This window comes from Meleagris gallopavo, chromosome 1, assembly GCF_000146605.3.
Source record: "Meleagris gallopavo isolate NT-WF06-2002-E0010 breed Aviagen turkey brand Nicholas breeding stock chromosome 1, Turkey_5.1, whole genome shotgun sequence".
NCBI classification, from domain to species: Eukaryota; Metazoa; Chordata; class Aves; order Galliformes; family Phasianidae; genus Meleagris; species Meleagris gallopavo.
In genome coordinates, this window is record NC_015011.2 from 62,481,736 (window position 1) to 62,498,435 (window position 16,700).

A 16,700-nucleotide genomic window follows, 5' to 3' on the forward strand; every position below is an offset into this window, starting at 1 on the left:
AAAAAAAAAAAAGTGGATCTCAGTTGAGTAATTTTCCTCTATTAAAGTCCTTTTTCCTGAAAAAGTGAAGTTTACTGAAAGATGAAAACATAGTTTGTAGATCAAGGGTAGCCTCATAGGCTTATTCAATATCTATGGTGTTTGCTCACAAAAATGAAGGAAGGTCACATTATGGTAAGTTACACGTCTGTAGGCTGAGCACGTCTAGAAAGATTGCCTCAGTGTGTGTGTGTGTTATCATTTACAGCAATGCAGCTGACTGCAGGGTGTACATTTGTGTAAGATCAGATTCTAAATCCTCACAATCTACCTTGACTAGCGTTACACAGTTATTTTTTATACATTAACAAAATATTCTTTTTCAAGAAATTGATGAGTCCTGTTTCATTCACAGCTCTCTTTCTATCCTATGGAACAGCATTTCCCATTGAACCACTGTTGGTTGTATTTTTTTTTCCTGTACAGATCCTATTAATCTCCTGAGTGCGTTGAGGCATGCTGACATACGCTGTTTGTCATGCTGGCTTGTATATTTTCAAAGACAATCCAACTTTGAGTGGCATTTTTAAGCCATCCTGTGGTAAAATTTGTTGGTTAATCTGGACTCCATAAGATCATTTTCATAAATTAATCCTTCATTTGGGAAAAAATACCATTTTTTAAAACTTTGTTGTTTTTGTTTGTTTGTTTGTTTGTTATTTAGAGAATGGAGGTATAAAATAGAAAAACACATTTAAATTAAATCTGTATATCTCCAGGTTTCTGTAAGTTTTTGTAAACAGCCAAGAATCTGTGTGACATTAAGACCTATGGACAAAGGGAATTAAAGTCTTTGTCTGATCTTTCTGGACCTGTTTTTTTTGTTGTTTTTTTTTTTTTGTCTGAATATTCTGGCATTTAATAGTCGAAGAACAGTTTATTCCCTTCTTCCCATGCAATATTTTACAAACTGTGTGTTTTCATACTTGGTAATTTGTCATGACAAAAAAAGTTGGGCACAAGAATGTCTTTTTCGTACGTTAAAACCCCAGTCAATAATCAGCCTTAAGTTGTAAAGGGATAAGAGTTTATTAAGAATGTTACTTTAATGTCTTACAGCTTATTTCCTATGTTCTCTAAAGAATGCCTACAGGCATTTCAATACTGAGGCATAAATGCTGCTTATTTTCAATAGAAGATTAACTTTATTTTGCATGGTTTTTCACATGAGACAGGCAGAACAATTCTGAGGGATTATGGGAAATCCTAGCAGTGAGATAAAGCTTAGGGAATTCACAACAAACATTTCTATCTGAATAGAAGGTAGGCCATGTGCCAGTTTCATACTGGGCATTTCCCCAAGCAGAGTGTCCTCTCTGTGTGTACAATGATTTGTTTACATGAGCTTTCCAAAGCTTCACTTACTGAGCTTGATGAGTTATTTTAGATGAGAGTAAAAATGTTCTCAACTGTTCTTAGTTCTTACAATTGTTACAAACCCATGCAGAGGTTTTCAGTTGTCTCTTCTGTTCTTTGTTCTGCTTTTCAACTGTACTACACATTGAGCACAGTAATGTAGAGATGCTTTAGAATTAAATCTAAACTATTATTTCCACATCTCTTATACGTAGCTGCCATCTACCTGAAGAACATGGTGACGCAGTACTGGCCAGATCGTGAACCACCTCCTGGAGAAGCAGTATTTCCTTTCAACATTCATGAAAACGATCGGCAGCAGATTCGTGATAACATTGTAGAAGGAATAATTCGCTCTCCTGACTTAGTGAGGTATTCTTATGTTTTGTAGGGGGTGTTTTTATTGCTCAGGTTTTCAGACCTACCAGTCTAGATGTGAAAATCTCAATCTCTTAGGAAATGAAGTCAGTGCTTCTTTTGAAAATATAGTAATAATAATCAATTTGAGTGTATTCACGTGCATTTGTTTTTTTCAGAAATGTGTTAACTTGGCTAAGTGCACTGTGATTTATTCCCTTATGGTGTAGTTGGAAGTGTCTTGTAATGGCAGCCAGTCTGTACAGCTGATTCAGGGCAGACAATAATACAGAATTACCCATTCAAAAATTACAGCTCAAAATCCATTTGTTTTTCTAGTAGCTCTTACCTCAGTTACTTTCCCATTTTTTTAATGCAATCCTAGCATTTAAATGTATATTGACACTCTTGATTTTAAGATGTTAAAAGAATAAGAAAATGCTGTTCTGTTTTTACTGGAAGAATAGTTAAGATTCACAGATTTGCTGCAATATGTGATTGTTCGTGATGTTAATTAGAGTGAGGCTGATAAGAAGGGGTCAGGCTGTGATGTGCATTTTTGAAAAACAGATAAACATCTTCCTGGCTTTTCCTCTTCCTCTCCACTGACTCTGTTCCCAAAATGTATTCTTTGTCAGTAGTTGTATCAGGAAGAGGAGTGATGGACGATAGATTAAAATTAGGATTAGGGAAAACACTTTGATTAAGAAACATGGTGAAATAGAGGAATACGTTAGGATGCTACAGTATTGCTGTCACTGGAGATCTTTATGAGTACGTTAGACAAACATCTGACAGGAATTGTGTAGGGTATAAATGGTCCTGCACTAAGACACTTTGCAGTTCAGCTTTCCGAAGCCTCTGCATTTAATGTTTAGAACCCCCACCAAAGGAACCCCTTGTCAAGGATGTCCTACAGCGTAAGGAAGCTTGTGTTGTTTCTGTAATAGTGTAGTCAGGGCATGTTGCTTACTGTGTCATCTCATCATAATTCTAAAGCTGAGTTTATACTAAAGAACACAAAATAATGGAAGTATGAGAAGTTTTTTGCAAACTAGTTCAGGCATTTTTTCATAATGTGGAATTCCAAATATTCTGACATAACAATGACCATCTATACCTAAAAGTTGAAACCGACCCCTAGAAAATTCATCTGGAATAGGGTGTTTAAATATTAAGAACTTCAGATTTGTCAGAGAATAGAAATGGCAAAGAAACATTATTGGGACTAGTCTGATGCTGTGATATCAGTATTTTTCACTGTTTGCTCGTGAGAACAAGGGAGGAGAACAAATCAGATCAACGACAGGGACAAACTCCAAAGGCTTGAGGAGGAAGGCAAGTTTATACAAAGCTCAAAATTTGAGAGGCCTGCGAGCCTCTGATTGAATTACTTGGTGTTTGTGGCTCCGTATCTATTAGACTGCAAGGAAAGATAAATATCAAATAAACTCTTTACTACAGACTTTTATTCCTTAGCAGAGCCAAGAGTATGTACAGCTTCTTATGTAGTGCCTCTAAAACTCTGTAGTCACAGTATCTCACTTCAGGCAGTTAACAGTTCTGTCTTGCCCAGAGTGGCTTCAAAGAGTTTATGGAGGGAGAGGAACAATACAACATTTTATCTCACTCACTCTGCCGTATGCTTCAGAAGTTGTGAAGTGCTGTTCTGGAAGATCCCAGGAAAATCATAATTTGAAGAGGAAACTCTGGCTTGGATTATAACACAAATGAGTTTTGTTTAATTAAAAACATACAAATTTGTGTTCTTGTGGCTGATTTCAACCTTGTAAGTATGTAGAAGTGTAACCATTCATTTTCAAAATACAAGGCTGGCTAGTTTTGTGCAATTAATTGTTTTCAGATATTTCCTGGTGATTGTGGAAAGTGAGGAGGAACAGAAAAAAGTGATTAAACTATTCTGAAATTAGTTCTTCCTTAAAGTTAATCCCCTGGGACTTTTTTTTTTTTTAATTCTGTCACCTCCCCTAACTTTCAGTGTTATCAAAACATGTATAACACTTTGACACTTACGGTGCAATATTTACGTTGTAGCCACTAAGTCAAGATTTGGGATCTGTGCTTTAATATTAAACACCGTGCCTTAATTACTTATCTTCTACTGTGTTTCTCTTTCCCTCCTGCCACAGAGCCCAGCTGACAATGTGCCTGCGTGCTATCATTAAGCATGACTTTCCTGGCCATTGGACAGCGGTCGTTGACAAGATAGGCTACTACTTGCAGTCTCAAAACAGTGGGAGCTGGCTTGGGAGCCTCCTGTGCCTGTATCAGCTGGTGAAGACTTATGAGTAAGTTGATGTCCATCAGTAGACAAGGACACGGTACTTTGGTTTCTCATCTGATTACTGAGACATTCATAAAAGCACTGGCAGCTTTACATGGAATTCTGATAGAGAATGAGATTTAATAATTGACATATGCATTCTTTCCTGCAACTAAATGAAAGCTTCATCATCGTTATATCATCAGTTGTAAGCAGAGATTCCAGCAGTGAATAACCTGTATGACTTTAGTGTTGTTTTTTTTTCTTGAAGCTTTGTCATTTTGATCTGATTTACCCTAGCTTTGAAAATTCCTTAAATACTTATAACTTCTTTTGTTTGAAGATTCCCCAAATGCAGGATATACGAATACAAATAATTTTCTAGTTTTGTGTTATAATACAGTACTGCTGTCACGTAGTCCTATTGCATGTTGTTAACTGTACTATCCTTCTGATAGTCTAAATCTGGAAAGCATAAATTAGCTGCAGTGCAGTGAGCTCTCTCATTTAGGAAAAAAAAAATCTAGTGCTTGGAACATATGTATAAATCACACAGAAGAAATGTAAGTGGAGAATGGCGATTCACTACTATTTGTTCAGCCACCTAGCTTGAGTTTGGCATTGATATGAATGACAGAGAAAGCCAAGTCCCTGTTGCTGTGAGCTTCTAGCTCAGTAGCAAAGAACTTTTGTATAAGATAACATTTGTGTTTTTTTATTTCTCTGTTTAGAGATTTCTCTATGTTAGAGATCTAGCATGATTTGTTTGAATTATTAGATGGGGGTGGAGGAGGGAGAGTCAATCAGTGAATGCTGGATTTTAGTTGTTTTAAGGTACAGTAATTAAATTATTGGTGAATAGAAATATAAGAGTCTCCAGTGTGTAGATCCTTGACCAACATTTTGTTTCCTTTGCAGATACAAGAAAGCAGAGGAGCGAGATCCTCTGATAGCAGCAATGCAGATATTTTTGCCTCGTATTCAGCAGCAAATGATCCAGCTTCTGCCTGATAATTCCCATTACTCTGTGCTTCTTCAGAAACAAATTTTAAAAATCTTCTATGCTCTTGTTCAGGTTGGTGTCTGTGTACAGAAAAAACAGAACTTCTACATTGCTGAGTACAACAATCCCCTTTAGTGCACTCATGGGTGTCTTTGAGTAAAAATACTGATTTGGATGGGAAAAGTAATGTTCAATAAATACCCTTTATAAAGATGTGATTTTTATAGATTTATCCACTTAAAAACTGGTCACATAATCCCCAGTGTTACATTTTTAATGAATCTAAGTATTTCTGCATGTCCTGTCTGTAAGCTTGCTGGAGAACTGTTTCTATGTTTATAAAGGCAAACATAATCTGATATAAACAATGAGTACCTAGAATCTGCTGCTTAGCCTCTGAAAAATGGCAGTAGTACATACTGTATTATAATTGCCAATCAGTGCACTTCATTAGGTGGCGTTTCTCTCATTATCTTCTAAAGATTTGGGAGAAATTATTTGTTGAGGCGCATGCATTTTCAGAGATGTGTTTGGCTGTTACAAGAGTGAGTTTGGTGAAGAAGTACTTCTAAAGAATGAGAAAGAAAACAAGATTTATTATTAGATGGAAGGGTTTTAAAAAAGTTCCAAAGGTCCTATTTCATTTTGGAAACACTTTCCTGAATATTGTCACTACTTTGGATTTTGTAGAGAAGTAAAATTTATTAGATAGTATCTAGGTAGTAATGAGAAGTATATTTCTCTTAATAAAATGCTTTTGGTTTCCCTAAGAGGAGGAGGCAAAAAGAATTAGCAAGTACTCAACACAAGGAACTTTTTTCAAATACAATCTAATCAGAAGTTACTCTGCAAATTGTACCAGGAATGATAGAGTTGGAGTAGTATTGATATCTAAACTAATTTAAGTTTGCTTAGAACCTCATCCTCCTGGAAATGTAGCTACTGTTGAAATAGCTCCTACTCACTTCAGAGAAAAAAAAAAAAATCAGTGTTTCATGAAGGTGTTTTTTTATTTTTATATTTTTAATTTCAGTATGCATTGCCACTCCAGTTGGTGAATAACCAAACTATGACTCAGTGGATGGAGATCTTCCGTACCATCATTGACAGGAATGTACCTCCTGTAAGGTTTAGTATTGTCAAAAACACTTGTGTCTTGTCAATTGAGGAACAGTCAGTGTAAAGGTTTTGTAAGTGTGGTCATTTTTTTCTTTGTCAGTTTTTTGTTTTGTTTTTTAAGATGTTATTTGTTTGAGATTCTTATCTTTAGAATGAGTGTTCTTCTGACAAATGCAGGAGAATCGTGTAAGCTGCCAGATTGTCTGAGATAGTGATAATATGAAAACTCCAGTCTATGATATTTTGGAAGCTTTCAATTATTTTAGCCTTTTTTTCTCAAGAAGCAAGAGATCATTGAAAAACCATTGTTTGTCCCTGTTTCACTCTTTATTTCATCCACATCTCTGGAAGAAGAGTGAAGCAAATAATTAAATGTGTGAGCATGCATGTATGTATGTATAGCAATAACTGCCTTTTCTTTGGTTTTGAAAATTTATTTAACATTATTTTTAACAGCTTTTGCATTACTGTATGGTTTGGGTGTATGAATTTGGAGGAGTAGCGTTTTGCTTAATTTTTAAGCAAAAGTGGACACTGCTGTGTGTTATTCAAGTCTATCTGAGAGTTTCAGTTTTTTAAATGTGTCATTTTGGACATTTCAGTATGGGCATTGTACAGGTATTTCACATGCACATTTATATTAGCTAATTAAGATAGTGTAGAGTTCCTGAACTGTTAACATAGCCAAATTTTAGTCAATGCTGTAAATTTGTATTAGTATACTCAATGAGGAGCGTTTAAAAAGTAATTTATCTCAACAATACACAAAATTAATTCAAAATTCTCGTGTTTATTTATAGGAGACTTTGCAAATCGATGAAGATGATAGACCAGAGCTGGTGTGGTGGAAATGCAAGAAATGGGCATTACATATCGTAGCTCGTCTTTTTGAACGGTAGTGAACTGAGAAGCTGATTGAAAACTAAATTAGGGTTACAAATCTTTGACGTTGAGTTGGTTTAACAGCTCATAGTCACCAAAGAGATAATCCCACAGCTGTCCTCTGCCTTTCACTGGCACAGCCAGTGGCTTGAACTCTTAGTGAGATGATTTGTCTCTCCAACCTGGCAAGAAACTAGCAAGGAAAAGTATATATATTTTATTTATTCATCTACAACTGTTTGTATTCTTGAATACAAAGGCAGAGAAAGATTTGAAAAGAAATCCAACAAGGTAGAAATTACAGAGCTTATGACAACAGTGCAGCTGTGTTTACTTGACTATAACATTGCACTGGATGAGGTTCTAAGAAAAGAAAAGGAAAGCGAGGCATTACGTAGGAAATAATGGCTTAGTAGAATATCCGCAGAAAGGATTTGTTGGGGATAGAAGGCTACTGAGGGTCACTTGTGTTATAGAAAACACTGTATTTTCATGACACAGAAGGCTCTTTGCAGTGTAAGTAAATATCTGTCTTCTCTTCATTTTAAAGGTATGGAAGTCCAGGAAATGTAACTAAAGAATATTTTGAATTCTCAGAGTTTTTTCTAAAAACATATGCTGTGGGCATACAACAAGTAAGTACAGTTAATTTGTTTCTAAATTCAGTCATTTTAGCTGAATAAAGATCTTGTTTTCCAGGAGTGCTCAGATCTTGAAGCTCATAAAGAAAAACTGAATGGAATCAGATTCATTTTTCATTGTAATTGTGTAATCAATGAATATACAGATGTTACAATTATGAAATAAACAAGAGAGTTTGGCTAAGTAGGTTGTTATACCAAAAAGAGAATAGAGCACTTACTCTTGTCCTGGGCTCACTGTAAAACTCCTCTCCAGAAAAAGATCCTTCCCTATTGGTGGTCAGCTCTTAAATGGGTCTAGGAGAGGTGGAGCCAAGCTCCACCCCTTCCAACAGCACAAGTGAATTGCCTTCACCTGTGCTCCCAGGGCTGACTCATTGCTCACCTCAGATGATCAATCAGAGGTTCAGGCTGTGATTCAGCAGTTCCCATACAACAGTGATTGAGAAATTCTTTAGAAATCATAGTACCATACTTAGCTGAGGTATAACACACAAATGTTCAGCTATTTGGTAACCTGTGCAGGAAAACTTTGAGAAAAGCAACTGCATATCAATGTTATCAGCATGCATAAATAACAGAAAAAAGCAACGATTTCTCATAGAGGGCTGTGTTATCAGGCCACTCCTTAGTAAGTGATTTTGCTGCTGACGACTTAGGAACACTGGATTCTGTCCTGTTTTATGTCAGGAGGATGTAATCAAATTAGAAAATGTGTGGAGAATAGTAATGTTTTATACCTGGTTAGCATATTTTGTGAAAATAGAGCATATGTTCACAGTTGACAAGTAAATTGTTTTTGTTGGGGAATGCTAATTATTTGTGTGTAACATGGTATTGTGGAGACGGTTCAGTTTTGATAAAGCGGCACAGAAGAGAGGCAGTGCCTGTAAGTGTTTTCTGTGCTTTTGTGCCGGCTTACCTGTGGTCCTCTGGGAATGGACTTCCAGGATCTCCCTAGTTTGAGGAAGTGACTGTAGTGATTGGATGCCTGGAAGTCCCTAGAGTGGTGGTTTGCAAGCTCAGATGTTTCTGGACCAGCTCCTTTTGTTTCTCATTCAGCTTGCTACATTCTGGATTACTAGAGTGGTAGGTAGTTCCCAAGCTTTGTGCTCAACTAAAGCTTTTGAGCATGCAGGCAGGCTTTTAGGTTACACTTTCCAAAGAAACTCCTGAGAAGTCAGAAGAGAGCAGTTTACTCTCCTACTGGTGATTCTGAGCTCTTGATTTTTAAGTAACACCTGTTTGGATAATTTGTATTTGCAGGGATGTGGCTTCTCAGCAGTCTGCCAGATGAAACATCCTTGACAGGGCATCAGCAGGCTTCTCAGGGTTCAGACTTCTAGCATCTTATTCAGAGTGCTAGGCTGTTGTCACTTCATTAGAATGGAATAGAACTGAAAGTTCAGTTGGAAGGCACCTACAGAGACCTAGTCCAACTGCCTGACACCTTCAGGGCCAATCAGAAGTTAGAGATGTTACTGAGGGCATTATCCAAAAGTTTTTTGAACACTAACAGGCCTCTCAGCAAACTTTTTGAATGTGTTTCCACTCCTGTCTCCAAATCATTGATAAAAGTTTTAAACAGGACTGGCCCTAGACTTATGCCTTGGAGAACATTGCTAGTGACCCATTCAGTACAACTCATAGAGCTCTGCTTTTGAGCCAGTTCATCACCTGGTGTAGTGTAAAGCTTTTTATTTCACAATTGGACAATTTATCCATAAGGATGATGTGAGGGATGATATCAGAGGCCATACTAAAATCCAGAAAGATTAAATGCACTGCATTCCTTTTATCCACCAAGCTGAGGAACCTTATTATAGAATGAGATCAAATTATTAAGGCAGGATTCATGAACCCACATTGATCATGCCTAATTATTAAGTCACATTCAGACTATTTCAAAATAACAAGATTGTCTGCAAAAACAATTACTTTTCTCCATCCAGTTTGACAAATCAAAACAGTTTATCCATTGGTGTATCAATTCTTTGTAAATATGTGAATGATAAGAACTGAAGGATGCTTGTGGGGAGACTGCTAAGTATCAAATAAAAAGCAAGGAGAAACAGTCAAATATAAATTCTGATTTCTTTGCAGTAATTTCCCGAGTAGAGAAAGAGGCTTCCATGGGCAGTGGTCATTTACAATACTTAAAGTTTATGTCTTTTAAAAGACCAGGATATGAAGCAGAGGGAGAACAGTTTAACTTGAAAGAGAAATGGTCTTGGATGATCTGCATATTTCTTTCACTTCTCACTCGTAGATGCTGATTTGGCACGTTTCACAGCAGAGTTAGTGAGAATGCTGTTGTGAATATTACATTACTAAGCCTTTGTTACATATTTTTCAGTTAACTGCTGACATTGTGTTAGAGTCTGTGAGATATTGCCAATCTTTGCTCAAGGAGTGTATTGTAAAAAAGAATAAGATCAGATTTAATACCCCTAAGGGAAGGAGTTCTGTTCAAAATAAGATTTACTATAGTGTTGTAAAGAATTATTAAGTAGAGTTTTTCTTCTGAAAACACGATTCAGTACTTTTGTTATGCTTTGTCCTTGATTTTTATTGTTGCTTGTCTGTGTGGCAGTTCTTTATGTTTACTAAAGCTCAGTAGTTCCTTTGCTATTAATGTTGAATAGTGGCTTTGTACTGTACGTTTTTCTTAGAAGAGCAAGCCTTTCTAATAAGCATTGTGTTACAAAGTTTGTGATAGCATGCTATGTGATGCTATCTGATACTTACAACAACCAACTGAAGTTAAGGTTTTTTTCATCTCCTGATTCACAGATTTAGATGTTAACCCAATTTCCTTTTTCAGTTTAGTGTTTCTATTATTATCGCTCTTCTTCCAAAGTCATTTGGCTTCTTTAGGGGATTGTCTGTTCAAAATTAACACGAACTCCATTAACAGATTTAGATGCCAACAGGCTATCACTGTACCTTTTCAGTATCTGTTCCAAATTTGGCTGAGGCCTGTGTAAACTGTGAGTCTATGAATTCTGATGCTTATTTTTGGTTTACAATTGCAAGTGATCACGTGATGGATCTAATAGTAAAGGTAAATGTACCTAAATGCTTGCAAGTTTAGGTTCTTAATGTTAAAGTGATTTCTAACTTTTGGATCGAAGACACTGCAGTGGTTACTGACACTAGAACTTTTGTAACTAATCAGTCTGTGCTGAAATTCACTGAAAGGTGTCCTGCACATCCGTGTATGAGAGCTAATTTTCCATCTTCATTTAAAAATGCCAATTCTTTATTTCTTTAGGTTCTGTTAAGAATCTTAGACCAATACAGACAAAAGGACTATGTTGCACCACGTGTTCTTCAGCAAACATTAAATTACCTGAACCAAGGGGTCATTCACTCTGTAACGTGGAAGCAAATGAAGCCACACATACAGGTCAGTGGATAAAGCCCAGTCAGAAACAGTGCATGTCATCAGAATGATAAAAGAAATAGTTTTCTGTAGTTTCATGGATCTTTCATGCAGCTTCAACATTGGCAAAAAAAAAAAACAAACATTTCCACACCGCAGTTCTTTTTACAATATCATGACTAACTTTTATATTGTCAACTTGCTTAAGGATTCTGTTCCATTAATTCCTTATTTTGCTAAAGTGACACAAAGTTCTGGCTTTTATTAGTTGCTAGTGAGGAGAAATTACTATAGATTTGGAAATTATGATTGATTGCAGTGCAAAGACAGTCACCAAAGATATCATGAACTATGAGGAACTGAACTGTTTTAGGGATATATTTTATAAGTAGGTGTAAGAACAAGCGAAAAGTGGTTTTCATATCTCTTTTCTCTACATTATAAGCTAGTTAATATAAGTTTGTTAATCCCATGAATGTTATGGAGGATGTTGAAGCCTGTTCTCATGTTAAGTGTTGTATCTGTGAGAGCCTTCTGCAGAATGCAATGTTCTCTTGCTTATAGATTAGGTACTGAAGTATATTTTGTGTGTGGTGGTGACTATTATAAAGTTAGATTATATAATTACTGCTGTCTGTATCTGTTGCAAAAAGAAAAGAGAATCTGTACTGGAATTTGGTTTTCTATGTACTTACACACATTTGACTCCTCTCATGTTAGAGTATAACAGAAGAAGTGATATTCTCCCTAATGTGCTACAAAGACGAGGACGAAGAGCTGTGGCAAGAAGATCCGTATGAATACATCCGCATGAAATTTGGTAACAGTGGAGTTAGAAGTTACTTTTGGTTTTCATCACAATTGTATACCGTAGTCCTAAACATAGCGTGGAAACCATAATGTCTTTGTCTTTCTGAGTGTCTTGAAGAATAGGAAGAAGAGAATTTGTTTCCTAAATCTCACCGATCTGTAATTAAAAGGCAGATCGAGTGAGTTTTGGCCTTTTGGCTACTGCTCGTAAACTAATTCTCTAAAAACTGTTTTCTACTACAGATGTGCTCAGTGCAGCTAGTAGACTGGCTTGCTTTCCCTATAATGCCAGTTTTAGAATCCTGAATTGGAAACGTGACAGCTGTCTGCAAGCTCTTGCAGCTCACACTTTGACCAGAAGAGGCCTGACTTGCTCTTTCTCTATTGAAAATTGTTCTTATTTTTGGTATCTTTTGCCAACTGTTATTACTAAGTTGTAAAACGAATAGATATATGTATTTTTTTCAAAAGTCACACAGAAAAAATCTTGGGTACTACACATTGGACTAATTTATAGTAATTAGTCACATTAAAAGGGTCATATCATTGAAAAAGGGAAGGGTTCTTAAAAAATATAGCAAATTTATCTGGAAGATTCCAGTATGCCAGGCACCACAGAGACATGTAGCATTTGGAAATTGTTAATTAATTGCATTTTGGTTAGCATATGAAACAGTGAGTAAAAAGTCCTAGAATACTTAAAAAACAAACAGACAACCCTCTGATCTTGGAAAGTTATAGAAAACAATTAATCATCATAGTGTTGATGACAGGGATACAAATGTGTAGCTGATTCTTTGGTATCTAAATTCTGTTATTTTTTGTGTAAGCAGTGAGCCCTATTTTTATCTGTAGCTGAGAGTTAAATACAGATTTGAACTGTATTATAGAAGCATAAATGTACACTTACTTGAAATTTAGTGAAAAGTATTTAGATTTGCAACAGGAATGGTAGTATTTCTGAATCTTGATTTATCTTCAAGATCTCAGAAAAAGTTAACGTGTAATTTTAGACACATTTTAGGATTATTTTTCTAGATCCTTTTATTTAATGCAATCTATGTAGGGATGTTTGGATTAGAACACGTTTGGCAGCACAGATTGTTTTTCAATATATAAATTATATTTTTAGTACGATTAAAAGAGGTTTACTTGTAATGAAAGAAGCTGAAAAGCTTCATCTTTCAGCAAATTTAAACGACACCAGATCTGAGGATTTTTTTTATTCAAAGAGTTTCCCATGAGGTTTCAATAAAATCAAGCCAAAATTGTGTACATATGTTATACAGATGCCACTGGAATGCATTGGTGTTCTTATAGTGGTTTTAATTAAAAAAAGAAAGAAAGAAAGAAAGCAACAACCAACAAATATAAAACAATTTTTCATGCATTAAATACATGATCTCAAAAGAACTAATGAGTAAATAATTCAGTCTTGATAAAAGGAGTGATTTCTTGACTTCCTAATCTATTCCAGTAGATTAGGAAGTCAAGAAATAAATGCTTTTGTGGGTGATGTGAGCTTGAGTCTGACTCTTCAAATGTTAATTGAAGACAGTCGTGTCCAACAAACTTAAGTTGGTTTGTCAGCATTCTATGATGTTATAATCAGAAAGTGAGTTTATTAATTTATCTTTAATGTTAGATGTATTTGAGGATTATGCATCCACAACAACAGCAGCACAGAATCTCCTTTATACAGCAGCAAAGAAGAGAAAAGAGGTATGGAACCATTTTTTTTTTGCTTGAACTTTCTTTAAAAAGGTTATTTCCCCTTACATTTGAAGATGTTATAGGAAGCATCTCAAAAAAATTTACTTGCTAATATGTGGCCAAACTCATTCCTGGCTGAATGCCATCAATTTGGGGAGAATTAAAATATGTAAGTATAAATAAATAAGTGGTTTCCTCTTACAGCTCTGAAATTAACATGCCTGATAAAACAAATTGGAATAGATGTAGTAATAGCTTCCCATGTTTATGAACAGGCTCTACCATGGCTCTTCAGAGATTCTCAAAGTGTAGCAGCAGCACAAGTGAATCTAATACTTGTTAATTTTCACTGATGTAATTTAAAGTCCTGTTGACAACAATGAAATTAGGAAGAATGAAATGAATTTAATGGAGCTAATCTTTAAATGAGAACATAACTTTTCTATAGATCCATTTATATTTACAGTGATATATGCTAAAAAAAATTATTCAGCCTAGCCCTGCAAAGCATATTGTTCATACTACTGACTTCTCTGGCAACCATTTTCACATGCCATAAACATGGAGCTCGATTTCTTCATGAATTTTCAGAAAAGACCAGAGTCTTTGTATCAGGTCAAATAGCCTGTGACCTTTCTGTTTCTTTCTTGTTAAAGCAATCTGTGTCTGCTGACCTTCTCAATTTCATAATTTGTACTCAAATTGTCAAAACGTCGTCATTTCTGAAAAGCACATAATGTCGGAGGAAACCATAGTAAGCAATTTGTTTTGCCAAGAAACCTTTCCAAATCTAGCTGACTTTACAAGTTATTGCCAAGATTGACAGATTAAAATAAATCTGAGATTTTAGTCAAAGCTGCTCTTGAATATGTTTGTGTTCATACATACATGTACATGCACGCATGCCTTTATATATGTAGTGGGCTAACCAGATGGGAAGTGAAGGGTCTTTTCCTCACCTTTTCTGGTTTGCCTCAGAACAACAAAAATACTGTAATCACTGTCACTAATACGAAATTTCAGGGAGATAAATTCAATTTTATGAAGTTTGAATGAAAAGTTGGAAAAGGAATCTCTTAAATCTGGGAAGATGGTACGTATAGTACCTCCCAGTTGCTTTGATTACGATGAGATTTCTACTTACAAAAGTCATATGATTTTTTAAACTTAATGCTATGAAAATAATTTGATTTAGATACCTCACTGACAAAAGGAGATTCTGTGCTTTTTGTCGTATGCAGGTATTGCCAAAAATGATGGCATATTGCTACCAGATTCTGACAGAACCAAACATTGATCCAAGGAAGAAAGATGGAGCTTTGCATGTTATAGGATCCTTAGCAGATATTTTACTGAAAGTAAGTGGGTAAATAAGTAAAATATGTTTATGTTTGTAATTCTTACTATCAATTCCATTTTTCCAATAAAATATACTAGCTTATTAAAGTCTGGCTAGCCCACAACTGTGTTTTGGAATCAGTAGAAAGACCGCAATGTGCAGTAAGATTCTGAGGGTTTGTTCCTTTAAAAATATTTATATTCTTTGCTGGTTTTATGTATTCCCATTTTATATGCTGATTTTTGTTCTCGAGTTTCTCCAAAGCTCTCTTTGTTTCCTGCTGAACCATCCCTTGGTCTTCTCATGCTTTACTAGTAAAATGGAAGGGTGTTAAGAAAAACAAACATGCATTCCATCAATAACGTTGCTTATTATTCTTTAGAAACCCCTCCCAACAGCTTGCACTGTTGTGGGCTCCTCCTGGTTCCAGAAAAATGTTTGCTTAGCATGTTGTAGGAATGTTTTGTCTAGCTTTACAGCCTTTGTGCCCTAGGATGCACGACTTTAAGATGTATTTCACCATCTAGCTGGGAGTTTTCCAAATCAGTGGAAAGTGGAAATAAGAATTTCTATCCTTCCTCCATTTTTTATAGACAGTATCTTCACAATTTCAGTTTTTCTTTGACATTTGAATACACATTTGAACTACCCTATTGCTGGCCAGTGTAGTAGTAGTAGTTAGAATTTCTCTTATGTTTCTTTAGGCTGTGGAGTCCAAGTACACCTTCTTTCCACCTCAAAAGTAACTGCCAAAAAGTTATCACTTTTAGAATGAGAATGGAGGCTCGAGGCTTCTTTTTAAATTATGTAAAAATTTATTTTGTGTGAGTTATCTCTTTGTGCAGTAGGTTTCTTCATACAAAACCTTGCAAGGCTAAAAGCTGAGTGCTGCACTTGTGTCATAACAACCCCAACACAGCGGTACAGTGCCAAGGGAGAAGTGGCTGGAAGGGTATCCAGCAGAAAAGAGGGATGTTGGTTGACAACTAGTTGAACGTGAGCTGGCCATGTGCCCAGATGGCCAAGGAGGCCAATGGTATCCTGGTCTGCAGCAGAAATAGTGGAGCCAACAGAGTGAGGAAAGTGATCTTCCCAGAGGAAAGTCCCTCTTTATTTGGTGCTGGTGAGACTACAGCTCAAATACTAAGTTCAGTTTTTTCTCCTTACTATGTGAAAGATACTGAGTTGCTGGAACGTGTTCAGAGAAGAGCAGTGAAGCTGGTGAAGGGAGTAGAAAACAAGAGTTGTGAGGGGTGACTGAGAGAACTGCCACCATTTTGAGGAGGCTGAGGAGGGAGACCCATTACTCTCTACAGCCACCTGAAAGGAGATTGTAGCAAGATGAAGATCAGTCTCTTTTCTCAGGTAACTAGCAATAGGACATGGAAATGGCCTCAAGTCCACCAGGGGAGGTTTAGGTTGGATACCGGGAAGAATTTCTTCACAGAAAGAATGGTGAGGTATTGGAACAGGCTGCCCAGGGAGGTATTTAAAAGACATGTATGTGACACTTAGAGACATGGTTTAATAGTGGACTTGGTAGCGTTAGGTAGCTGGTAGGCCTTCATCATCCTAGTGGTGTTTTCCAACCTAAATGATTCTCTTATTCATGTTACAAGGAACGGTTCACCAACATACTTTCTCTGTAGATTTTTTAACCAGTGTACCAATACACTGATCTGAAACTGAAATCCTGAAACATCAATAACTTTTGGAAATTTTTTTTAGATATATTGGATTACAAATGCCATGGTTCATGTTGGAGTATAACA

At 36.0% G+C, this 16,700-nt stretch overlaps 1 protein-coding gene across 1 annotated transcript in view; it reads left to right on the forward strand.

Moving 5' to 3' along the window:
- The first annotated feature begins 153 nt into the window (after window positions 1-153).
- IPO8 (importin 8) overlaps window positions 154-16,700 on the forward strand; it is a 38,155-nt gene continuing 21,608 nt past the window's right edge. The window contains exons 1-11 of the mRNA XM_019611599.1: window positions 154-174; window positions 1,559-1,767; window positions 3,903-4,061; window positions 4,955-5,111; window positions 6,073-6,162; window positions 6,959-7,053; window positions 7,591-7,675; window positions 10,956-11,090; window positions 11,787-11,886; window positions 13,522-13,598; window positions 14,831-14,947. Of these exons, the coding sequence (XP_019467144.1) occupies window positions 154-174; window positions 1,559-1,767; window positions 3,903-4,061; window positions 4,955-5,111; window positions 6,073-6,162; window positions 6,959-7,053; window positions 7,591-7,675; window positions 10,956-11,090; window positions 11,787-11,886; window positions 13,522-13,598; window positions 14,831-14,947 (1,245 nt within the window). The remainder of the gene's footprint in view (window positions 175-1,558; window positions 1,768-3,902; window positions 4,062-4,954; window positions 5,112-6,072; window positions 6,163-6,958; window positions 7,054-7,590; window positions 7,676-10,955; window positions 11,091-11,786; window positions 11,887-13,521; window positions 13,599-14,830; window positions 14,948-16,700) is intronic.